Source organism: Lacerta agilis, chromosome 1 (assembly GCF_009819535.1).
Source record: "Lacerta agilis isolate rLacAgi1 chromosome 1, rLacAgi1.pri, whole genome shotgun sequence".
Taxonomy (NCBI): Eukaryota; Metazoa; Chordata; class Lepidosauria; order Squamata; family Lacertidae; genus Lacerta; species Lacerta agilis.
In genome coordinates this window covers 11,115,306-11,141,588 of record NC_046312.1, presented here as the reverse complement: position 1 = coordinate 11,141,588, position 26,283 = coordinate 11,115,306, and the positions used below count along the sequence as shown (strand labels likewise).

At 44.8% G+C, this 26,283-nt stretch overlaps 1 protein-coding gene across 2 annotated transcripts in view; it reads right to left on the bottom strand.

Moving 5' to 3' along the window:
* Positions 1–14,430: 14,430 nt before the first annotated feature.
* The window catches only part of JAG2 (jagged canonical Notch ligand 2), a 92,384-nt gene continuing 80,531 nt past the window's right edge, over positions 14,431–26,283 (bottom strand). For both annotated transcript variants that reach the window (XM_033138385.1, XM_033138413.1), the window contains 7 exons: positions 24,453–24,538; positions 23,270–23,383; positions 23,026–23,141; positions 22,266–22,514; positions 19,975–20,106; positions 16,953–17,109; positions 14,431–15,402 (listed from right to left, as the gene is read on the bottom strand). In XM_033138385.1, the coding sequence (XP_032994276.1) occupies positions 14,930–15,402; positions 16,953–17,109; positions 19,975–20,106; positions 22,266–22,514; positions 23,026–23,141; positions 23,270–23,383; positions 24,453–24,538 (1,327 nt within the window). In that variant the 3' untranslated portion in view covers positions 14,431–14,929. The remainder of the gene's footprint in view (positions 15,403–16,952; positions 17,110–19,974; positions 20,107–22,265; positions 22,515–23,025; positions 23,142–23,269; positions 23,384–24,452; positions 24,539–26,283) is intronic.

Genomic DNA, 26,283 nt, shown 5'->3' with positions numbered 1-26,283 from the left:
AGAGCCGTGGGTCTCTGGCCTTCCCGATGAACTAAAGCTGGTATTCAAAAATGGGAGCCCCAGTAGAGGGGGTATTTTCAGAGGGTGCATCTTGGCAAATGCACACAAGCTGGAATTGAGCCAGAGGAGGACATGAGCCCTGTTGGATCAGGCCAATGGCTTTTCAAGTCTGACACCTTGGGCAGCCAGATGTTAGTGCAATAGACCTCTCTTGCTGCCGCTTCCCAGCCAGTGGTTTTCAGAGACAGGCTGCGTCCGATCATGGAGGTAGTAGGATATAAAGTAGCAGCTGTTGACAGCCTTATTCTCCATGAATTTGTCTAATCGCCCTTTAAAGGACTGCTGTAAAGCATCTGCAAATGCAGTGGTAGAGCCAAACTGGTGCTCCTGCAGGTTCCTTTACACACACACACCCCCGGTGCATCCCCCCTCCCTCCTCCTGGAAAGAAACAGCAACTCACCTGCTGGGAAGCTGGCACAGCGAATCCACCTCACTTGGCAAGCTACTGAGAGCCAGTGTGGTGTAGTGGTTAAGAGCGGTAGACTCGTAATCTGGGGAACCGGGTTCGTGTCTCCACTCCTCCACATGCAGCTGCTGGGTTTCCTTGGGCTAGTCACACTTCTCTGAAGTCTCTCAGCCCCACTCACCTCACAGAGTGTTTGTTGTGGGGGAGGAAGGGAAAGGAGAATGTTAGCCGCTTTGAGACTCCTTCGGGTAGTGATAAAGCGGGATATCAAATCCAAACTCTTCTTCTTCTCCTTCTTCTACTTCCAGAATCATTCCTGGGTGCCTTCGGCCTTCAGCTCAATGCAAACCTTCTCTTCTCCCGATTGCCTGTTTTCAGATATTATAGATATCGATATGCTCCATCTTCTCTAAAGGAAGCCAAAAGACCTAAGTGTTTACAAGAATGTAAGAGGAGTCTGCTGGATCAGGCCCATGGCCCATGTAGTCCAGCATCCTGTTCTCACAGTGGCCAACCAGAAACTCCCAAGCAGGGCCAGAGCACAAGGCATTCTCCTCTCCTGTGGTTTCCAGCAACTCATATTCAGAAGCATTAACTCCTTCGACTGCGGAGGCAGATCATAGCCATCATGGCTAATAGTCACAGAGTCTTCTGCTCCATGTTGCCCCCCCCCAAATTCTCTTTTAAATATGTCCAAGTTGGTAGCCATCACTGCCACCAGTCATTAAACTAAAGTAAAGGCAAAGGACTCCTGGATGGTCAAAAGAGACTATGGGGGCTTCCGGTTTGGTGCCGGATAATGGCGGAGCGGAGCTGAGTCAGTTCCAGTCCCCGGGGGGTTTTAGGGGTCTCCTTGTCTGCGCCAAGGGCCCCTTAAAGCCACGGGAAGAGCGTCCCGTGGACCGCGGCCTCGTGGGTCCCAGACGTGCCGTCTCTGCTCTTGATTGACCCTCGTAAGGGGGGAAAATCAAGCGAGCGGAGCTACCGACACGGGACTGGAGAGGCGGATGCACCCCCCCGGGAGATCAAAGCAGCAATTCTGCCAGACCTGAGCACCAAGCTTTTCCTGCTAACTTCAAAGAAAAAAGAAGAACCCCGGCTGCTGTAAGTGTGGGACTAATTGGATTTACATTTGAATAATTGGCAACCGGGAGGGATGTTAAAAGGAAGCCCGTCCCTCTCCTTTGTTGTGCAGAGGAGGTAATTAAGCTTCAAGCGGCTGCAGCTGCATTACTAGACACAATGTTGCTACGAAGCACTTTGACAGAGAAGATGGATTAAATCCCAATTTGAGGGATTGAAGATTTTGGAAATATCTCTTCTGTGGCTTTTGGAATTAATTTTGGCACCCTGTCTCAGGGAAAATGGCGCTGGAAAACTAATACGCAGGATGGAAAATTACTGACATTTGACACCCTTTGTTTTCTCCAACCATGCTTGCTTTCGCTTTTAAACTGATTCTAGACCCGGGTATTACCCAGGAACAAAGAACAATCCTTCTGCAATTGGAGTTTGTGAATCGGAAAATGGACTGGTTAGGTCGTAATTTCAAAGAAATTTGTTGTGGAGCAGGAGAGACCAGCCAGATCTGGGAAAATTTTGATAATTTGGAAGTAGACTTCTTCAGGGAACTGGGGCAGGTGCTGGAGAAATGGGACGAATTGATTCAGCAACCCCAGGTAAATGGACGGCCCTGGTGTAGTGAGAAACACAGGGCTGATGTTTTGACTGGAGCTACGAGATTCAGTCTCTGGAGTGGGAGTCCAGAGATGAAGCTGAGAAGATTTTTGAAGACACAAGTGGAAGGAAACCAAAATTGCGAAATGGAGTTGCTGGGAGAGGAGAGCTGGTGCCTCTTGAGGCGCCCAAGGAGGAGATTTATAAATTTTAAGATGATACTGAACAAGGACAACAGAGGGAAATGTAAAGATGAATGGTGGGGGGGCATGGGAGAGAGCAGAAAAATGGTGAGAAGGGGAATAGGGTGAAAATGATAAAAATTGAATTAGGATGGATTTATGGTACCCTGAAGATAGTGTGTTAAGATTTTAGGATTTTGATGTTAAGTTTTAAGATTTTGATGTTACGATTTTGGGAATTTTGAATTAGTGAAGAGATATGTAACTGATTAATAGCAGCAGCTTAAGTGAAAAGAAGTATAAGATTGATTTAAGAATTATTTCATGATACTATAAGATGTTAAGTTTTTATGATATTATAAAAGGTTGGATAATGAATTGTAATGTTAAAAATGGATGTTACCAAAGTATATTAGTATTGAAGGCAGAGGAGGGAAAGCGGGGGAGGTCCCTTTAGAAGATCAGAAACTAGATTTTGTTAAGTAGTAAGAGAAAGATTGGTGTTCCAGTTTAGGTATGTATTGGTTTTGGTTTTGTTTTAATTGTTTTCTTTGTTGATTGTATTTATGTAATGTGTTTTTCATTGTGTTAATGTTGGTGTTTATGTTATGCTATGTGTTTCTCTTGTTTTATTGGAAAATAATAAAAATCTTATAAAAAAAAAACAAAAGAGACTATGGGGTTGCAACGCTCATCTCGCTTTTCAGGCCGAGGGAGCTGGTGTTTGTCCACAGACAGCTTTTTGGGTCTTGTGGCCAGCAGGACTAAACCACTTCTGGAAAAGAAAAGAACAGAACAGAACAGAACACTGTGATGGAAACCAGAGCATGCTGAAACACTGTTTACCTTCCTGCCACAGTGCTACCGATTTATCTACTTGCACTGGTGTGATTTCAAACTTTGAGGTTGGTAGGAGCTGGGACAGAACAATGGGAGCTCACTGCAACAACCTTCTGATCAGCAAGCCCAAGAGGCTCAGTGGTTTAGACCACAGCACAAAGAAGGACTCTCCCCACTCCCCCACTATATTTAAGGATCTGGTGACTTCTGTTTCAGTGTATCTGAAGAAGTGTGCATGCACACGAAAGCTCATACCAGGAACAAACTCAGTTGGTCTCTAAGGTGCTACTAGAAAGAATTTTCGATTTTGTTTTCTCTTTTATCTGTCCACAGTGCTCCTGCATTCAGCTTCATTGCATGTCCACAAGATTATGAGAGCTGGAGAAAAACCTTTCCTCTAGCCACTTTCTCCATACCAAAAATAATTTTACAAAGAAGAGTTTGGATTTGATATCCCGCTTTTCACTACCCGAAGGAGTCTCAAAGGAGCTAATATTCTCCTTCCCCTTCCTCCCCCACAACAAACACTCTGTGAGGTGAGTGGGGCTGAGAGACTTCAGAGAAGTGTGACTGGCCCAAGGTCACCCAGCAGCTGCATGTGGAGGAGCGGAGACGCGAACCCGGTTCCCCAGATTACGAGTCTACCGCTCTTAACGACTACACCACACTGGCTCTCAACTCCTCCCATGTCTCCTTCTACCCACCTCTGAACATAGAAGCCCCCAAAATGGCAATCCTTCCTCACCCCTGTCTCCCTGGAACATCTCGCTGTTCCCAAAGCTGGGCAACTGTTTCCTCCCCATCCCCCCTTTCCTCCAGGTGATTGTGGGGAATTTATGAAATACCAGGAGAAAGTAAATTAAAGGAGTCAGCCGCTGGCACATGGTGGACGAACCGAGCACACACCGAAATACGAAGGAGGCCTAATGGGAGCCTGCCTCTTGTAATCCCGCTGAAATGAGATAACCATCCTCCCTGTTCACACAGCTTCATTCTTCTCTAGCACACAAGCTGCCACTGCACGGCATTCCTCCCTGGGCAAGCGTGCCTGGTCTGGTCTAGCCCAGGAAGCACAGGGGCAGAGCTGTTCTTTTCTGGAATGCTAACCAGTCTGCCTGATAGATGTGCACAATTCCCTTCAGCTCTTACCTGCTGCCATACCTCCATGAAGAGATCTTATCTCGTTTATTATAGCCAGCATCACTCTTGCGAGTGGAATTTGGGTATGCAGCAGGGTTTCAAGCAGAGAGAAAGGGCTTGTTATTTCTCTTTTTTTAAAAAAAAAGGGGGGGTGGGGAAATAGCCCTGTTATATATTCTTTCTTGTATTTCTTTTTGCCAATCCAATTTTGTGCAAAAAAAGAGGAAAACTCTTGGAGCAGGAGTTCCAGCTCCTTAGATTCTTCTCGTCTTCCCTTCCCACTTGGTTCTGGGAGGGAGCTAGAAAAGGCTGAAAAGGTGGCTTCCCAGTGTTTGGTGAGAAAAAGCAAAAACGCCTCAAGAGCTAAAGGCTGGTTCATTTTAATTAAACTTTCTCCCAGTAGCTCAGAAATATTCCATGTCAACAGAAGACACACTTTGACGATCTCTATATACGAAGGAGGCCTCCTGTTGATATTCCTTCACCGCAAAACACCCACACAAAATCATGTTGCACCAACGAGGGAGGGAGCTGTCAATTTTGGCCTCTCTCTGTTTCTGACATTTCCAATCTTAAAATTCTGTTCTCCGAATTTCAGAAAGCGAAATTACATTCAGAGAGCGAATATTCAGAAATTTGCTTTCAGAGAAAGTGAATTAGGTTGGTTCACCTTTAAATGCAAACTGAATCCTAATTTTCACCCATTCCTCTTTTCCTCTTCTTGTGGGGGCAACTGTCAAAGGCACATTGAAGGACTATCGAAACAATGCTTCTTGTGATCCTAGGCATCTTTGGAAGAAATCCATTATTTTTAGGAATGCATGTCCTTCCAAGGTATGTCCCTGATCTTGGCTCTCAATGGCACAGAGGATGCCCATATTCCTTCAAGTACTTAAAAGCACACAAACACATCAAAGAGTTGAAAGTGCTCCAGGTGTGTTACTGGAGTGGAAGAAAATAAATGCATTGTTTTTCATTGCAACAACTAGGCTTGGGTCAGGCGTGGAGCATTTTCCTCCTATGGGATAAAGGGAAGAGGCTGCCATTTTGCCATGGGAGAGTCATTTCAGATCCGGGTCCAGTTACCCACAATGATCAACATGTCCCCACTGGGCCAATGGCTGATGCATTTTTTTAAAGAAAGTATTTGAAAGAATTGTGTGCTTATCCATCAGTTCCTATCCACCCTTTATCTCATATAGACTTTTAAAGAAAACAACCATACCAGTGTCCTATCATTCAGCCTGGACACGGAGGTCCACCTCCAAGGGTCTTCTGGTGGTTCCTTCATTGCAAAACGTGAAACTACAGGAACCAGGCAGAGGGCCTTCTAAGAAGTGGCACTCTCCCTGTGGAACACCCTCCCACAAGATGTCAAGGAAACAAACAAGTATATGACTTTTAGAAGAGCCAGTGTGGTATAGTGGTTAAGAGCGGTAGACTCGTTATCTGGTGAACTGGGTTCGCGTCTCTGCTCCTCCACATGCAGCTGCTGGGTGACCTTGGGCTAGTCATACTTCTCTGAAGTCTCTCAGCCCCACTCACCTCACAGAGTGTTTGTTGTGGGGGAGGAAGGGAAAGGAGAATGTTAGCCGCTTTGAGACTCCTTCGGGTAGTGAAAAGCGGGATATCAAATCCAAACTCTTCTTCTTCTTCTTAGAAGGCACCTGAAGCCCTGTATAGGGAAGGTTTTTTAAATGCTTGATGTTTTATTGTTTTTAATATTCTGTTGGGAGCTGCCCAGAGTGGCTGGGGCAATCTGGTCAGATGGGTGGCATATAAATAATATTATTATTCAGCACCCTCCCTCCCCTAAGGAGTGAAACTGAACAGGGCAAAGCTTCGTTGCAAACCAACTTGAGTTTTTCAAAGCTCTATGAAATTTGCCTGGGTCTATATAACCTTACAAAGCAACCGGTTATCTTGGTTGGTGTCACTTTGAGAATTACGCAAGCAATGGGTATCGGACCATCACCTCCATCGCGTCTCCATGCCAGAAAGTTCATAAGAACATGAAAACATAAGAATCTGCTGGATCAGGTCAATGGCTCATCCTCTTCTGACAGTGGCCGACCAGACATGTGGGATACGCTCGGGCAGAGTCTGAGCAGAAGAGCCCTCTCCCCACTTGTGACACTCAGCACCTGGCATTGAGGAGCACTGCCGGCCTCTGACAGCTGAGGCAGAGCATAGCCACCCTCCACCTCCATGAAACCTTCCAATCCTCTTTTAAAGGCATCCAAGTTGGGGGCCATCACTACCTCCCAGGGGGAGCAAGTTCCGCTGTTCAACAATGCTGCACGAAGTAGTATCCCCCCTCCCATTCTGTCAGCACATCACCTAACCCTCTTCTGCATCTAGGCTGGGCAACTGGAAGGGCCAGCTGGAATCCTTCAGGGGGCGAGACTTGCCCCAGGGGCATACAGTTGCTCAGCCCCAAGTGGCAGGCTTTCGTTCTGCCTCCTCTCTCCCTTCCCAAGCCCTCTACTGCATTTGTGTGATGATATAACAGAGAGTTCGGGGGGACGTTCTGCTGGGGCAATGGTCTTGGGTGCATTTTGGGGCGGGGCGGGGAGCGCTGCTGATGCCGCCCTGTCAGCCCTGTTTGGCGAGGTTGGAATCGAAGGGCGCATGTCTGTTGTGTCCTTCTCACACTGCCTTGCCAGGCTCGAGCCAATTCCCAGCCTTGCAAAGAAGCTGGGGGCTGGCGCAACTCTGGGGGCATTGGCAGCAAGGGCAGGGCTCGTGCGGCAGGCTCTGTTCACCCTCCACACCCCACTCCCCTGGACACCGGCAAACCACGCTACGCCGCTGGTGGCATGGAAGCGCCACAATGAAGTCACTTTAGAAAAACAAGTACTGTATACCGATTATATAGGCCCACTCCAGCGAGGGGGGCATGCTTTGTGTTATGCAGAATCCTTTTCTTGTATACCCAGCACAAAATCCATCCGCTTTCTTTGTGGGTTAAGCAACCTGCTGGAAGGGTGGGCCTCTCCCTCTGCTCTAGGTTTCTTTTAGATATTAAAGCTATTGTAAGCTAAATATTTCACACTCCGTTCCAAAGGCAGACTTAGACAGGGAGCAGGATATGCTGTGGGGTATCTCCACCGCCACACTCTGCAGAGTTGCCTTCCCAGTTCCTTTCCAAGGGATGATCTTGGCAGCAGATCATACAGTTCGATGTAAACTGTGTCCATTGTTAAGTTGGCCTAACATTCTTCGTGGCTGGAACAACATCCCCCCCCCCCGCCCCTTGAGCCGAATTGTTGCTGAATCCCCTGAAGTCTTGTCAGCTATTTTTATTTAGCTATTCTTCCCACACCCCTCTTTTTTCATATTCACCGAAAACAAAATAAAGGGTTTTCCTTTCTCAACCTAGCTTTGGACTGAGGGAAAATGAAAAGGCTGTTTAATGTCTAATAGGGTCGATTGTGATAAAGGGATTCGGTTTTGTTGTCTTTACGCTTAGAAATAATTCAGAGTGACCGGCCGAATTTCCTGGATGCCCGGAAAAGTAAGTCCAGACTCTTGCATTGTTTGCAGATTGGTATCTAAGGCCCTGGAGTATGGCGTTATTCCCCCCTGACACTCCTAGAGGCCAGAAGACATGTTAGATTGTGCAGGCATAGTTCTAGAAGGCCAACAGGTGGGTGGAGCATTCTAAATGCAGTCCTCAAAGGAGGAAAGGAAGATGCCCTGAACTAATTTGGCAAAATACACCAAATCACAATGGATGCGATCCCACTTCTGAGCGTTTGAACAACATTTCCTCAGGGGCAGCCATTCAAAAAAGGAACTGCCCACCATAGTAATTGGATGTGGACTCAACGCTGGAAGGCTAAGGTAGCCTATTCGGTTTGCTGTTCAGCTGAAAAATGCTCTGCCATTTTCAGAGTGTCACTTCAATCCCCGCTGCTTGCTCTGCGGGGACTCATTTTCCTCCATCAGCACTAATCCATAATAAATGAAGAGCAGTTTAATCGGTTGTGAAGTGGAGCCTCCTAAAAGCTTAATGGGTGTGGTTTTGTGGGGAACTGAGTGTCATTTGTAATCTTCACACACACACGCACACACACACACGGGTTCCGTTCCAAGGGTTCCATGTATATGCAAAACTGCATACACTAGAACCACGCCCAACATATGAGCATCCTTAACTTTCTGCAGCTGATGCACAAAGTGGTCCTTGATGTCCAACCAAGGCCTGCTCAGAGCATGGGCTCTGGGCGGCTCTTCGGAGATTTCACAGAGCCCTCTAAATTCCCATGAGATCTCGCGTGACCATTCTCAAGCTTCCAGAGCCGGTGTGCTGAGTGGGCCTTGCCAGGTAAGCGAGGCAGTGTGCTTAAAAACTTCCCACACTGGGAAAACCCAGAGCAAAAAAGAGCTCTTAAGCTCTCTGCCTTGTGCGCATTTTGATTGGTGCAATTTCAGATGGCTGGACTTCAACTGCACAAGTTAAACGAGCGTTCAGATGCTATCGTATTCATATGCATGCGCACACACAATATCTACAACTTGAGCTGGTGAACACCTAATCCCATCCTAACTGCTTAGTCAGTTCCTCAAAACATACTGAGCGGGTATGTTTGCAAATTATCAAGAGCAGTGAGTGCTATGATCTCCAGATGTCAATGGATTCCAAACCCATCGTCCCCATGGCCAATGGGTGGCGATGATGGGAGTTGTATTTCAGCAACATCTGGAGAGCACCTCATTGGCTGCCCCTGCAACATACCAATGGAAAGGTTGCTTCTGTAGATTGACATCCTCAGGAGCCTACCCTGAGGTCCACCTGCAGCTCCTTTATCCTGCCCCCAGCTAGAAGTCTGTAACTGAAGGCAGAATCACCAACAGGAGCTAGAAGAGATTGCTCTCCATAAAAGATACACCTAATTGTGCTGTGCCCAGGTCAAGATATTTTGCTACTTGAGTAAGTTTCAACCACTCTGCATTGCCCTGGCAATCCCAGAATGGGGACGGGGGGTGGGGGTGGATTCCACCCATTTTGCATTTAAAGGGAAGTTACCTAATCCTTACTTTACAGAGCAAGATTACAGTTTACACCTTCAAAAAATAAGATCACACTTCTCCAATTTTGCAATGCAGTTCTCCAGCCAAGTAATGTGTACAAAGACACACACACACACACTGCAGAAGTTTCTATAAAATGCATATATTAGTGAAAATAATGTAACAAATGCATTATGTTAGGGGAAATTGCATTGCAAAAATGTGTTGGTTATATACATGCAATTTTGCTTATTAATAGAAATTCTCATGAAAATGCTGGGTTTTTTTTTTTTTTAGAATTCCTTTTAAAGAAAACATAGCCTCCTCCTGCATGAAGTCATCCAATCCTCTTTTAAAGGCATCTAGGTTGGTGGCCATGATTGTCTCCTTTGGTAGCGAGTTTCATGGCTTTAAATGTGCGCTGCATGAAGGAGTTTCTATCTGCCCCGAATCTTCCAACATTCAGCTTCACAGGATGTCCCCCGTTCTGGTGTTTGAGGGAGAAAAACCATTGTCTATTCACTTTCTCCATGCCACATATCATTTTAGGAACTTCTATCATGTCACCTTTTACTCACATTTTCTATAAACTGCAGCCTTCCTTCATAGGGGAGTCTCTCTCCATCCTCTTGATCATTTTGTTTGCCCTTTTCCAAACCTTCTCCAACTTTTGCCAGATCCCCAAACAGGCCAAGGGGACTGAATCAGATGCACTTAAGGTGGTATGGCTATCTTCCTAAACTTGGCTCCCCAGCTATTTTCAGACTACAATTCCCATCATCCCTGACCACCGGGCCTGCTAGCTAGGGATGATGGGAGTTGTAGTCCAAAAACAGCTGGAGACTGTGATTTACACCATAGCACTGCTCTAGTGCAGCACTTCACAGTTATCTGAAGCGCCCCCTTCTTATATGTGACACTGAAGTAATGTGCTCACGGGCATTTTTGCCAACTGACCTGCAACCCCATCAACCTCCCTGGTTCTGCAACCCCATCAACCTCCCTGGTGCACTAGGGATTAATACGGTCACCCGCATTCCATTAAGGCCATCTTCCAGAAGGAGTGGATCTAGGCGAAGATGCAAAGATACTAGATGGAGAAGGAAGTAAAGGGTTTCCAGCAAGGTTTTTGCAAGACCACTCTTTTGACAGATCCCAAGTAAACTGCTGAGGATGCACATTTGAAGAGCACGTCGTTGTACCTGGGGTAGGGAACTTGTGGTCTTCTAGATGTCTGGGGTCTCTCTTACCTCTCTCAGCAAGCACGGAAAGCAGTCATTAATGATGTGATCTGTAGTTCAACATCTGGAAGACCAGATGTCTCTGTGTTTGGTGACCAACTGCTAATTTCAACATGCAAGTCATTCCTCCCTTAAGGTAAAAAAAAAAGTGCCTTTGGGATTTGTATACAGCACACAGGTCCAAATAATCATGTACGGTCTGCAGCAGTGGCCTGGTGGTGGGAAGTTACAGCCTACAGCATAAGGGGCAGATGTCAGAGATTATCCTCTCTTTGTGTGTGCTTAACTGACAATGTCTACATAGGACCTTTGTCATTACTTGCCTGCCTGCTGCGTCCTATGCTTCTCTTCTCTCTGGCCTACTTGCATGCCTTTGCACTCTACCGTTCCTGGCCCAGATTCCACCCTAAACTCAGATCTTGCCAGGACTTGCCTGCAAAATGCCAAGAGAGAGAGAGAAAAGGAAGTGCCTGGTTGCAAGCTGCAACAGAAAAAAAAAATCCATTTTGTATCCAGAATACAACCCTAACAGCCCAGTCCAAAGATTCTGCAAACGGTTGGACCCTGCTGGCTTTGGAAGAGTGTTCACAGGATTCCTCTATTAGGAAACGGATCTCCAGGCCCACAGCGCAGAAGCTAGAGACCCACTGAAGGTGGGGGAAGACATGGAAATCCAAGAGGTTCACAACACCCCAAGAATCCTCTTATAAGAGCAGGCCAGCTCCCTCAGATTCATTCTGCAGCAAGAGTCTCAAGTATTATTTGATCTCCCGAGGGTTAATTATCCTGGTTGGTGAAAGAACACAAACAAACACAGAAAACGGCAAATGGCCAAAAGAACTACAGGCTGCATAAATTGGTGCTGAAACATCAGAAGCGTTTGGAGAGTGAAAGGGGTTGCAATAACAATAATTAATAATAATAATAGCAGTGCCAGCCCAAAATTCTGCATGATTAGATTAGGAGGTGCAGATCAGAATTTCCCCCTTCAGAATCCACTTTTGACACACTTTGGGTGGATTAAGTAAAAAAACGGTTTCCCCCCTCAAGTGATTTGCAGTTACAAGCACCTGTACATTCAAGTCTTTTTGGGATTGAGCATTTGAACTGAGTTGCTATTAGCACGGCGAACTCAACACCTTGCCTTCCAAATCTGAATGATCACAGGGTCCAAGGGACTAGGAAAGCAGAAAGCATTGGAGAAGCAGTTTGAAATGTTACACCAGTGAAACCATTTTACTAGGTTTCGGAAGGCAGTGGCACTGCTATACAAGGGCAACAAATGATTAATTTTTTTTTTAAAAATGTTCCCATTCGAAATTGCATTGGATTATTTTTTTGGGGGGGTAGAGTAATAACCAATGGGAAGGGAGATATTGGGATGATAGTCCCCAAAACCATTTTGAACATTTAAAGAACCAAGTAAGGGGGGAACAAAAGTTGTCAACCGGCAACATTTGTTATAAAATGCTTTAATAAATAGTTTTCTTCCGAAAGCTATCGAAGAACATGTCAAACAAAATGTACTGCACAGAAGTTCCTGCAAATTCCCGCATTCATGTACTGTATAAAATAAAAGTGGATTCAAAAACATTCAGGGTTACATTGAGTGGCCAAAAAACGTTGAGAGAGAAACATCCATTTTCTTTGCAATGATAGGATAGCTAAGTAACGTAGGGTTAAGTTTTCCCAGTAATTAAAATAAAGATATAGCTCATTTCTTTAATAATAAAGCTTTTTTTTCTTTTTTAAAAAAAACATTAGCAACCACCCCACAAATAATGCACAAGCCTTCCGTTATGAATAACCATTTCTTGCGAGGCATTCCACCTTCTGAGACGGAACCAGACATTTTGACAGATGTTGTGCCATGACCCCCGTTGGAGACATCTTGGCAGGACTGGCCAGGAAGAGGAGGAGGAATGGCATGAGTTTGCAGAACTGGGGGTCCCAGGGAGGGGCCCGGCATCCTGGGAGGTGCTGGTCTAGGAGTTGGGATGGGGAAGAGCAGGTTAGGAGAGGAGAGGCCTCGCCTTGGTGACAGCAGATGACCCTGGCTGTCACAGGGAGCAGTCTGACTTGCCTCCCGCAGCTGTCAGGGAAGCACTGCCTGCCTCCAGGGAGAGGCCTGAGACGAGAAGGGACAGCGAGCTGGCCACACCAGCTGTGTCAACGAGGACACAGCAACATCTGCAGCAGCAGACTCAGCCTACTTGCGGGAGTCCCCACTTGCTTGCCCAGACCCAAGGCTCGTGAAAACAACCGCATGAATGACTGGCCCAGTCTCCAAAAGCGGAGCCCAGGGTGTGGCTCAAGTGTCGGGGTCTCTTAGCTTACACCTAGCCATGCAGCTTAAAGCTCTGCAGCAGCGACAGAGGAAGCCACTCAGGCACCTGGGGCGGTGTGCACAGGGGCAGGGCGCATCATGGAGCCTCTGGAGTCTACCTGCCTCCTCCCACTCAGCTGTCCTACAGCTGGGGGGAGGCAGTGGCCGGACCATTTGGGGAGTGCAGAGCCTGCGGGCACCCAAGCCACTGTGTCTTTCCCAAGAGAGACGCGTGGCTCGGGTGCACTGCAGGCCCCGTGGCGAGTGCCGCCCAGCATTTTGTCACCCCCCCCTACCTCAGTGGTGACAACCGGGGTGGACCGCACCTACCGTATCCCCCTTCCTCTACTCCTGCTCTGCAGTGACCTCTGAATCATGCAACCTGATCTGTGTTCGGGCGCTGTACTGAATCCTGAAACAAAGCCTTTAATAATAACAACCATGCCAAGAGTCCACTAAGTGGAAGCCTGGGCATCACGGGGTCAAGAAGAGCAGTCCTGCAGACATCTAATACACAAAAGGTGGGGCATGATGTGTTGCGAAGTTTCCCAACCCCCACAAGTAGCAGCCAATGAAGTGGAGCAGAGGCAGGGAAACTCAACGCGGCTGGGGGCATTATCATGTCAAACCCTTCGAATCGCTAGCTGCTGTCAAAGGAAAGAGGGAGACGAAAGAGGTGCCAGGACTGATGTTTTGGTGGCAGCGGTGGGATCTGCCAAAATGCCTGGCTCCAATCTGAGTTTGCCAGCCTTGTTCCACAGAGGTGAATAAGCAAAACAGAAACAAGAAATGAGAAAAAAAATATTGTTCCCTTCATTAGGCCTGTATTAAAAAAAAAAAACGCAAAAAAGCAATACCACATGTAAGACATTCACGAAAGAAAAATATTGCCCTGTTTTTATACTGTACAGTATACTTACTCTGCGTTCTTGAGATGGGAGGAAACAGTCTGGATCTATTTACATGTGAAATGATGGTGATACATTGCAAAAGTACAAAAAAGAGAGAGATCAACAGATTCCCAACATTGATTGCATTAACATCACTTCCTAATATGGACATAATACCAAAATAAGTTTTATTTGTATTCTTTTTTTTCATTTTTTTTTAGAAACTGCCATAAAACTTCCCTTTCTGTGACATAAATTAAAAAGGAATGACGTTTTAAAAAAAAAGACCAAAAATATTTTAAGTTATTAACTCAAATATACAGAAATGATTCATTTAAATATGTACATATTTACAAAAAACACATTCTCGTAATCTGAAAATAAACTTGTTGTCAGTCTTGAGGATACCAAACATGGTATCCTCTTGGGGTAAACTTAAGATGGGCGTGGCAGTCTTTGACAGTTGCTATAGAAAAAGGAAGTTGAAATTTCAAGGCACTTGACGCGTGCTTCAATACTGCAATCCTAAGGTAATTAAAACAAATTTACATAGTCAAATTAAAAAGGCCACTTTTTCCAACCACAGTTTGAAAGATCTCTATAGGATTTTTTTTTTGTTCCAAAAAATAAGGCATTTTTTGGGAGGGTGGGTTGGGTTGGGGAAACTTGCAGAACTTAAGTGCAGGGAGTGGTTTCTAAGTATGGATTCAAAAGAACAGTTCATGTGAGGTTTTTTTTACCCCTTAAGTCCAGTAACTTCCTCAACCAGGAGGTTTTTTAAGCTACTGTTACAACAGGTAAAAAGAAACACGTTCTGTAAACAGTGTAGAGTCTTGGGTGATAAACTTTTATGAAATCGAAAATACAAACTTCCCTCCTCTGCCAACACAGCAAGTGTTTCTTCTCCACGTAAAGTTTACAAAAATAGCAACTATCAAAGATTACTCTATCATCTGACAGTCATTGAATAATTTATACAAGGCTAAAAGAAACAAAATAAAGTTTTTTATCATTTTAACTTTTTTTTATTCAAAATAAAGTAACTATGAACATTTGACTCCAGACATTTAAGTCCTTGGTGCAAAGCGGAGACGCCAATTTCTCCAACTCTGTTCAACGTTGACAGCGTGGATATGGTCCGAACAAAGATTTAGTCTCTTCCGCCTTCAAGGTTTGCTGTGTTCACATTTTTTACAGATCTGTTGTCCATTTTGGTTGTCTGAAGAGATTTCTTAATAGGACTATTCTCTAAGGAGTCCATTGCCTTTGCTGACAAAGGCTTAGAGTGTTTGTGAGAGAGGAATTTGTCCATTTCCATGACCTCTCTCTCTTCTTCCTCCTCCTCCTCCTCATACTCTGTGTACTCCTCTACTCCATCGTAAGTTCTTTTTTGAGGAGCTATAAAATTTTTGGGTTCATAATGAATGCCTTTGCGGTTGCAAGGTCTCTCAATAGGATTCCATATGGGATTTAGAGGCGCCCATTGGTTATTTGCAGCCTCTTCTATGGATGGGCGATTTCTCTCTCTCTCTTTTCTTCTCTTTCGTGTCCACCACACACAGATAATTATACAGGTTAACCACACAATGCTAAAAACTACACAAAGGATTGGAACCAGGTAATCTAGAAAACACAAGCCAAACACACAGCTTAGTGAGCAACTAAGCAAGACAGACAGAATTGAAGGCATGTGCAAATAAAGTCTCCAAGAGGCGGGATAAATATCTGCTCCAAGGGGACATTAACAATCTAGCTGTTGTTCAACTGAGGTCTCATTCCACACTTCCTCTTGTCCTGCTGCTTTTTCCCAGGGGGAAACCACTCTTGAGCGCTCAATTGGAGCAAAAAAATAAATAAATATGGCAATTCGGGTTTTCTCTGGATGCTCCGATTCAGAGCAGGTTTTCCCTGAGAAAGTAACAGGCCAAGGGGGAAACTGCTTGGATCTGGACCCATGCTTTCAAGTCACAGGACAAATAGGAGTGTGGACGATCCCCAAGGTTTTTGGTTTTTTTCTTTTAAGTTCTGCCCATTTTGGTCCTCCAAGAGCATTGTGTGGAAAGCAGAAAGCAACAATGCAAACCCCTTGTCCCTACAGCGGTCCCATTTGGAACTTGCTTCCACGTAAAACGCCTGCCTCAGTTTACTAAAACACAAAATCTAACCTTTATGGACACAATATGCCCCAAGCAAGGGTGTCTATTAGCCAGCAGGGAACAGAAGTGACATCAACATCAAAACAACCCAATAGCCAGCCTAGACTTCAACACTATTTTTTTTAGGGGGGGTGGGGAGGAAAGGCCAAATATGGTAGGTATCAAATTTGTTAGTATTTCAAATAGTCGTACCTTGGTTTTCAAACAGCTTAGTTCTCAAACGTTTTGGCTCCCGAACGCCGCAAACCCGGAAGTGACTGTTCTGGTTTGCGAACTCTTTTTGGAAGCCGAACATCCGATAGGGTTTCTGACTGGCTGTAGGAGCTTCCTGCAGCCAATCAGAAGCCGTGCTTTAGTTTCCGAATGTTTTGAAAATCGAATGGACTTCCAGAACGGACTCCGTTCGACTTCCAAGGTACGTCTGTACCAGTCAGTCACATTTGGCACAGCTAGCAAGAATAATCTTGCAGTGATATGCAGGCACTCTTCCGAATCACACGACCCTTGTTCCAGAAAGGGGGAAGGGGTCTGAAATTGCATCTAATGCTGCTCACCGCATGAATAAAAGCGAAACATAATGCTGTGCGTTATGATTCTTTATTGGTGTTCCTTGCCTACACCCCTTACACAACGCAGCCACTCAATTTGAGGTAGAAAACCAGCTGGAGTGGTGGAGAGTGGAGCTTCTTAAACCCTGCACCATTTTCCTGCTGATAATCTCTCCCCCCTCAGCTAATTTTACCCCTAATAGAGAAAAGACACAGGTATCTTTTTCCTAGTGGAGGTAAAAATAGCCTCCAGGAAACTATTTTTAGCTGGGGGGGGGGGGGAGAACCATGCAAGAGGCTCTTCCCCACCGGCCTTCCATTTCAAAGTTGCAACCTCAGCAGCTGCATTGTGTAAAAACGAAACAGAAATAGTCCCACAAAAGCCTCATGGAACAGCATGCCATGCACAGCTTAACTCTTGAGTTATGCCATCAAATAACCCAGCACTTAAGACACACACGCAACTTACCTGATGAAGAATTCCCAACCACTATGGTCTCTATTTTGACTTCAGTTACTGCCAGCATAACTGTACTGTTTTGTCGCTTTGTAATGGTGTTTACTATAGTGTTGGCTGCATTCTGAATAAGGCTGTTATCAGTCTCCTCTTGATGCGAGATGAAAGACTGGGAACAGAGAAGACAGGCAGGAAACTTAAGTTTACAATGAAGTATTTTTTAAAAACAGCCATGTTACCTTATATTTAGGAGACCAGACAAGTCTGAGAACCTGAGAATCCCAGTTTGCTGCTAAATGATGAGTGCTGGTTTGACGTCAGTATAGAAATATTATGCTAGCATCGTGCACTCTGCCCATTAACAGCAGTATGGGTAAGTTACACAAGACAAACTTCCGTGTTACTTACACCTCTGAGATAAACTTAGTCATTGTTTGGAGGCTTTTTAAGGTACCCAAATAGGCATTTACACTAATGATACGATCTGTTATATATAACTGTGCGCTCTCCAGTTTGCATCATAGCACAGAGTATTCTTTAGTTGCAGATGCAGGAGAGCAGTCTAAGTAGAGCAGCTAAGAATATCTGGCCCATACTACACCTTCTGGCGCGAGGACCTCTTTCCCTTGCCCTAATAACAAGGAAGGTGACAGCTAACAGCCTTCCGCCCTTAGGGAATCCAAGTTCACTCCTCTCTTCCAAGCTGAACTCACCTTACCTTTCTGCTAGAGGCATCAGAGGCAATTTCATGGTGACTTCGCTAACCCATTTTTAAACAGAAGCAGTGCAGTAGGCGAAGTCTACAACCAAACTCGGAACTGCACAATTGCAGGAAACTGTTTATTTCCCGGGCAATTCATGTTGCAAGTAGAAAGAAACCCAAGTTTAGGAGAGCAACCTCTAGCTTGCTCACGTGTATATCCTATAATCGTTGCTCTTCCCTTCTCCAACCTATGAAGGCACTAAGGGCTGATAGAGACAAGCAGGATCTGTTATTTTCTGACCAGCTCCATGTATTGAGAGGGCCAACTATGTAGCTTTCCCCATGAGCCTACCAACTACTCATCAAATCCTCGGGGCTGAAACAGATGCGGCACGAGAGATGCGTGCTTGGCTATCCCATCTGGTTTTTGTTTGTTGAAAACAGCTGTGGTGTATGTGTGTGTCAGAGCAGCTTTACCGGGGGAAGGGAGTAATTGAAGATATTCCCTTGTGCAAATCCCCCACAAAAGCGGGGGTGGGGGAAGAAATGGAGGCTCACACATTTTCCTCACCCTATGGCTAATTCTTTACAGGAAGGGTTAAATGCCTTCTTCCCTGGCACCACTACCACAATAAAAAACAACGGAGACTTCCACACCTGATTTTAAGTGTCTTTCTCTCTTGCGTGTGTGCTTGCACACACACACGCACACACACACACACACACACACACACACACACACACACACACACAAATGAAATAGGATCTCCTGCATCAACAGCAATCTTTGGTCCTAAGTCACTTTCCATTTTAAGAGGAACAGCGAGGATACAGAGCTGTGTTTGTAATTGTAACTGCTTTGCCACATGGAAAACAATGGGCCAGGATGGGTTACATTACTTACAATGTTTTCCTTCTAAATAAAGAAAAGGCAGCATCCTTCCTCTCACTTCACGCTTGACTCCAGCATTATATATATTTTATATTTCATTATGTTTTTCTATTTGTTGGAAGCAGCTCAGAGTAGCTAAGGCAACCCAGTCAGATGCACGGGGTACAAATAACCACCACCAACACACAAAACACGTATCCCATTGTTCCACCACCAAAAGAGGCATACATATCAACTTAAATGTTACAATCAGTAAAACAATTCATGAAACAATTTGATGGCAGTTAAGAAAAGCACCAGAGTGCTAGGAGTCACCCACACTTTCGCTTGACCCATATTGTGTACCAATTAACCCCCCAAGGTCTGGGAGCTTTCCTTGTTTCGCCTTGCAAAAATCAGATCGTACCTGCTGAATCAGATTGTATCAGATGTGCGTAAAACTGGAAGAGAGATTTTGCTTTAACCGAGCTTCAGTTCAGCAGGTCAGATGGGGTTTTTGCAAGGCACAGCTATGATGAGAAAAGCTCTTGTACCTGGGGAACTGATTGGTACACAATCTGATCAAGATATGGGTTAAGTTAAAAGCATGGATGAGCTCTTGGGCAGAAGACAAATATCAAGTACTTCTCTTCATTCTCTGATGCTTTTTTGTTTTGCTCAAGCAGTTGTCTGAGTAGCGTAACCAGCAACGTTACAATGGAGCTTTGTGGCTGGGTCTGCACAGGGTAGCAGCAAAAGATTGCTTAGTGGAATGCTTTAATTTTTTTGTATAGTGGCTACCAGGTTAAACCCAGTCTTTCCATGGCTTCTACCCACCCAAGACATCCATTGCCCTTTTCCATAATTGCATTAACTGTGAACTGAAGGCCTTCTGCTCCTCTCTCTCACCCAAGGAACGCATCAACCCTATTCTCCCTCTGCCTCACGCACTCACACACCCAACCCTTCTGCTCTTGTCATTATGCCAGTTTCTTCGATAGATTTGGCCGCATTTCAACAATGCATCTCAACATCTGTTTAGGTTTTGAATAGTCTGTCACCTGAATCGACTATTGGTATTTTTTTTTAAAGCAATGAAACCTTGTAATGATGTTTTGTTTCAGTGTATACTGCCTTGATATATTTTATGATATGGTGGAGTCTCCTTTGGAGGTCTTTAAGCGGAGGCTTGACAGCCATCTGTCAGGAATGCTTTGATGGTGTTTCCTGCTTGGCAGGGGGTTGGACTGGATGGCCCTTGGGGTCTCTTCCAACTCTATGATTCTATGAAATATTTTAATAAGTCAGTCAGTCAAGTCGGTCTTCAATTGGATTCCTGATGAAGCTCATGGTAACTTGCACAGGGTCAATGGTACCCTTGAGTCTTTCTGACACCTGCTTTCATCAAGGCTACTACAGACAACACATTTTTCCCACCAAGAAAGAAGTTTAATACTTACAATAGCAACTTCCACGGCGTTTTCTATGGAGTACGATAGATCACACAACACCAGTAGCATTCTCTCACTAGAAACGGACCTAGTGGCTGGTAAATATCTGATCTCTGAGCAAATATTTTCAACAGTAGTGCCCTGTGAGAAAGAGAACAAGACCAACTCTTCTGTAAAACCGGAGTATAAAAATTAAAGTACACACTAATTTCAGGACAATTTAGAAATGCTAAATTGATATAACAGTAAAACAGAAAAAAAGGCTCGCTCCAAATCTCCCGGTGTCATTTGATGCACAGGCACACAAACAGGGGACTTAAAACATCAGATGCACTGCTCCAATGTTCAGCATTCTCATCGGTCCATTTTGTATTCTCTTGGAGCGTTCTGGGAAGATAGGAAGGGAACTGAAGTTCGCCTTAAATCACAGGGGGTATTAATGCAGAACAGAACAAAAGGAATTGGGGGGGGGGGGTTTCCACCTCCCAGGATGATCTCCCTCCCCCACATAATTTATTCTCAAGGCTGGGAGGAAACAATCTGACACTACAAAAGTGTTTGTCTTGTGACTTCATAGGTATAAAAGGTACTTTACAGGTAAATCCAATGTGAAATGGTTTTTTTTGTTACTTATAAAGTAACCTCAACTCCTAACTGCTGCACTGACTGAAGACAGTGATGGATGGAAAAGTATAAAGGACGGTAATAAATAATTTCTATGGACTAGCATCCAAAGCTTTCCTAAAGTTGTGCTTGCTCTTTGGGATTTCTGCATTTCCTTTTCACTAGAAGGAGGAGGAATGGTAGCCCACTGAAGATGCCACTGCTGGCACGTCAGAGGACACCCAACATTCCCATCATCCTGCAGAAAACTCCATAGCGCAGATAAGGGCCTAACAGGCAAGGCAAGTTTTGAAAAGACTGGCTTGTTTAAAAGACACTTTAAAAAGCAAATACAGGAAAAAGTCCAAGGTCCACAGCACCTGTACCTAACCTTCACAAAACTGGCTTGCGTCCTTGCACCATTCTGAAAGCTCAACACTCCAATCTATCACTGATGTTCGTTCTTTGAGGCAGTGCACTGAAATGCATTAGAGCATTTAAAACAAACAATTCACACCTTTCTTTAAATCCAAAGCTAACTCAAACCAAGGCACAGGGGTTTCAATGGATTTTCCTCAGAGGAAACCAGCTGCACCCTAATCTGCACCCACACAAAGCCTTTATTTCAGAGCTAACTAGTGCTGAATGTTTCTGGTGCTTAGAAGCAGCACTTTCCCTTCTCTGGTCAGTGGAGCTCAAAGGGAAAAGGGCTCAGGGGTACAGCAAATGCTTTGCACGCAGGAAGTCCTTAGGTTCAATCCCTGGGAAAGATTGTTATCTGAAAACAGAGAAAGCCAGGGCCAGTCAGTTATCAGCCCACTGGGTGGACCAATGGGTCTAACTCAGTCTAAGGTACCTCCTTATGGATCACTCAGCTGAACTCCATGGCAGATGTCTGAAAAACCGAGGCAGTTGGAAGTGATAAAGAAGAACAATTTTCAAGCAAGATTTGTAGGTTTCAACGCCATGCATTCAGGGGTGTACCCAGGATCAAAACTAGGGGGTGGGGGGGGGGGCAAGCCATGGTCGTTCAGGTTCAAAAACAAAAACAGCTTCAAAAAATAGAAAAACTCCCCCAACAGAAAGCCCCAAATGGCTGAAAAACTCAGTTTCCCAGGATCCTCAGTCCCCACAAAGGAATTACTCACCATGCAAGGGAACTCAGTTTCCCAAGCTCCCTCGCAACGATGAATCCTGGCAGATTCAGAAACTGTTCCTCTCTTGCCAGCACGATGTAGCGTGGATACAAAAAGCAGGCAGACGAGAACCCAGGCTAAGACCATGGTCAGCCCTCGGATTCGCCCCCTGACACTGCCCAAGTCTCAGCCTGCATCCCCATTTGACCAAGCAGGGTGCAGGCTAGGATCCGGTCTCTGATAGGCATGCCAGCTCTTTGTCGGCATGAGGGAGGGGGAAACAGCTGGCGCAACACACACACACACACACACACACACACACACACACACAGTGGCCAACTGTGCCTGGCAAGAGGGCAAGAGCTCAATTGTTATTGAGATTTTGGGAGGGGGAGAAAGACCAGTCATTGAGCTTTTTTCAGGAGGAGAGCTTTTTTTTCCCTTTTAGGCTGCTGATAACCACTTGATTTTTATTTCTAGCAGCTGCCCCCCCCCGGGTACGCCCATGCATGCATTGCTTAGAAACTCTGTCAAGACGTTCGTAAGACTTTAAATTCTCACCTGGGGTACTTTGTCTCTGTTAAAAATCAGAGTGATTCTTGCACAGCTGTTGTCCAAGTAACCCGAATTGGGGGGACACTTGATGTTGACAGGAAGCGGTTCCGATTCACTGCATTCCCCCCAGTCAGCACAAGGAGGTTGGAAACATTTGGTGTACATTTTCTCTTGGCATTCTTGACCTCTGGAGCATTGGTGACTAGCATGGTCCCCATGTTTGCTCAACAAACAAGATTTTCTCCCACACCACACCTAGAATGTAGCAGAGGTTTTTTTTTAGCATGTAACAATGGACAATCTTGAAAATGAGGGGTGTAGTAGCTTGTAGTTCAAACAAGGAGGCTTCTCTTCTAGCCAATCCAAGCCACAGAAGATTTTGGAGACTGTCATGCTCATCGCCTATCTCAGGTGATTATTACAAAGTACCGAGACTTGCACTTCTCGGCTCAGCAATGCCACTCAAATCAAACTGATTTCTTTACATTGTGCATATCCTATCACAATCATTACAGGGATTATTCCACTGTCTCCCGAGCAAGACGGATGCCAATCCTCAGTTATGATATTTCTAAGCATTAAGTGCATATCAGGTGAAACTTGCGAGGGAGCGAAGGGATGGAGGAGTAACAGTTCTCAATGCAACCATATGCTGAAAACGTCAGAGAAATAAATTAACGATGCTGTCACGTGAATGTGGTGAGGGTCGAAAAGTTTGAAGGAATGGGGAATTTAAATGATTTAGCATTCAACTTCATGTAACTACCTTGGTGCAGTCAATGTGGCCATCCAGACAGTGGCAGTTGTTGCATTCCTGATCCCATCTGCTGCCATGGGGAAAGGATGTTCCTTTAAGCCAGCAAGACTTTCCAAATCCTATCACTTGGGGGGAGAAAGAACAGGGAATGGTTTTCATTTTAAGTATTGGATCAAGCCAAAAGAGAATACCTGCAAGACACTGCGAAGTAGCACTTGGTATTTATTGCTCTCAGTTTAAAGCATTAAGTTACCTTCTTGGCATCTAGTTCCAGCTCGCCCAGGGGGGCAAATGCACCTGTAGCCATTTATTTCATCAATACACGTAGAACCGTATGCACAAGGAGAGGACTGGCATTCATCAATATCTGAAAGGGAAGAAAACAAGTGTTTTAATACAATGCTCGATGTACAAACTGTTTACAATTTTGGAGCGCAGTTCAGACCAACTAGACATCTGTATAAAGTTGTAAACAGGCTTTATACCGGGGGGTCAGCAAACGTTTTCGGCAGGGGGGGGGCGCTCCACTGTCCCTCAGACCTTGTGGGGCTGGACTATATTTTTTTGGGGGGGGGGTGAATGAATTCCTATGCCCCACAAATAACCCAGAGATGCATTTGAAACAAAAGCGCACATTCTACTCATGTAAAAACACGCTGATTCCTGGACCGTCCGCGGGCCGGATTTAGAAGGTGATTGGGCCAGATCCGGCCCCCCCGGGCCTTAGTTTGCCTACCCATGCTTTATACAGTATTACAGTATGCAAAAAAGTAAGAGCATTCATCTATAGAAGCATTAGTCAGTATCATGTGTAACCTGTGGCTGTACGCTGAAAATGCCCCCAAATAATTCTGTTTACATTTCCCCATGCTAACTAACATTTATGTCCCAATGATCTAGCAACACTGCTGAGCATTCCAGGAATTAAGATGTTCTATGAGAGTTGTATTGTCGCTAAAAGATTCAGGATAGGTTACAACATTTTTAGTATGCATTCTTACTAGAGGAAGATATCAGAACATGACTGTTTTTTCAAGCAGCATATATTTAGCATGTGAAATGCATGTAAAGATACACTTCAAGGGGCAAGTCCTATGAAAAAAAAAATACCAATGCTTTGTTTATGGATACTGTCTAAGGAAAGGTTTCACTAAATATCTCAAGGTCTGGGGTGTACAGCTTAAACACAATTTACACCAAATCACTGTTAGTTGCATTTGTCAAATCAAGAAAGGAATTTTGTCCCAAAACAAAGCAGCCACCATTCTTTACAAGGTAAGGATCAGCATCTATGAATAATTCAGTGAGCTTCTGCTTCATTATTTGGGATACAGATGACGACAGCTTAATGCATGGAAACTCAAAGGGTACAATGCAACAAAGAGTTCAGGTCAACGGAACGACCTCCTTGGTCCTTTCCTTACACAGGTACTTACTAATTCTGCAGTCTGGACCAGCAAACCCAGGTGCACATTCACAACGAAACCAATTCACACCATCAACACAGATGCCGCCATTGTAACTGAAAAAATAAAAATAAACCTATCATTGCAATGAAGGCTGTCAGGGTAGTTTCACAAGCTGAGAGATAAGAAACCTTTGGGTTCGTGCACATAATAGCCTGTTCAAATGCAAATTTCTTTTATCTGTATCAACAGGCATTGTCTCACTATTCAGTCATGCAGGATTCAAGATGCTTAGTGAATTCATAATGTATGCCCATTTAATAAACCATCTGCATTGTCTTAACTTCTCCAATTAAACATTGTTAATTAAATAATCAGTGGCACAGAGGAGGGGGTCTATTCCCATTAAGAGAAGCAGCATATTAAAGGATGGCATTGAGTAAGTTTTCATTCAAGTCCCATATTTTCTAATAAAATGGAGAGAAAGACAAGAGACTATGGGACAGACATGCTTTAGAAGAATACAAGGAGCAATATAGATTAATTTTAGACCAATTGCTTCTTAAGCGAAGACACAGCTTTAGAAATGTGTACTCATTCCAAAGCTAACTTGACATTTTAAAACTAAATAAAAAAATTCCTTCCAGTAGCACCTTAGAGACCAACTAAGTTTGTTCTTAGTTGGTCTCTAAGGTGCTACTGGAAGGATTTTTTTTATTTTTTATTTTGTTTTGACTATGGCAGACCAACACGGCTACCTACCTGTAACTTGACATTTAAAATCCACTTGCTTTCATTACAGTTAAGATTAAAGGTAAACGTAAAGGATCCCTGACAGTTAAGTCCAGTCGTGAACGACTCTGGGGTTGTGGCGCTCATCTCGCTTTACTGGCCGAGGGAGCAGACGTTTGTCCGCAGACAGTTTTTTCCGGGTCATGTGGCCAGGATGACTAAGACACTTCTGGCGAAGCCAGAGCAGCGCACGGAAACGCCGTTTACCTTCCCGTCAGAGCGGTACCTATTTATCTACTTGCACGGGCATGCTTTTTGAACTTCTAGGTTGGCAGGAGCTGGGACCGAGCAATGGGAGCTCACCCCGTCGCGGGGCCTCGAACCGCCGACCTTCTGATCGGCAAGTCCAAGAGGCTCAGTGGTTTAAACCACTGCACCACCCGTGTCCCACATTTAGATTACTGCATCAAAAAAAGGTTGTCATGTTCCAAGTTCTTATGGCTGCAGAGCTTCTGAATGCAGTTATAGCAGGTTCCAGAAACTCTACAACCACCGTGGGCCGGGAACAAGACTGGGAAGCTTTGCAACATGTGGACAGAGTGCAGCAAAGTCTGAATTATTATACACAGGGCAGGAGTACTGAAAGTCAAAGAGGCACTGGAGAACTGTGCTGTTCAATAAGCAGATAGCAATCAGCTTTTCTGACGGGATAAGGACTATAAAGAAGGGATAGAAATTATTTCTCTGAATAAATTGAAGGCTGCTTCACACGTTACAAGGGGAAAGCATGTGTCGCCTTTGCATCTTCAACATGCATCCTTTTGGTAATATTTGATTGGAAAGGGTGGAGACACGAACACACCAAAACTGCACATATGAATTGAGCACTGGCCAGTTGCGGCTCACTCCCAGGAACATTCCCTAGATGTCTGTACTGTTTCGCTTCAAGACAAGCATGACAGAGATATGAGGACAACACTCTGTGGAAACAGGATCCCTAGCTATGGATGGACACAGGGACAAAATCTGCTTCATAATGGGATGGGACTAAAGTCTTCATTTCCAGGTGTGCTTTTGAGGACAAATCCAGATAAATCCTTAAAACAGCACATAGATTTTTTTTAAATGT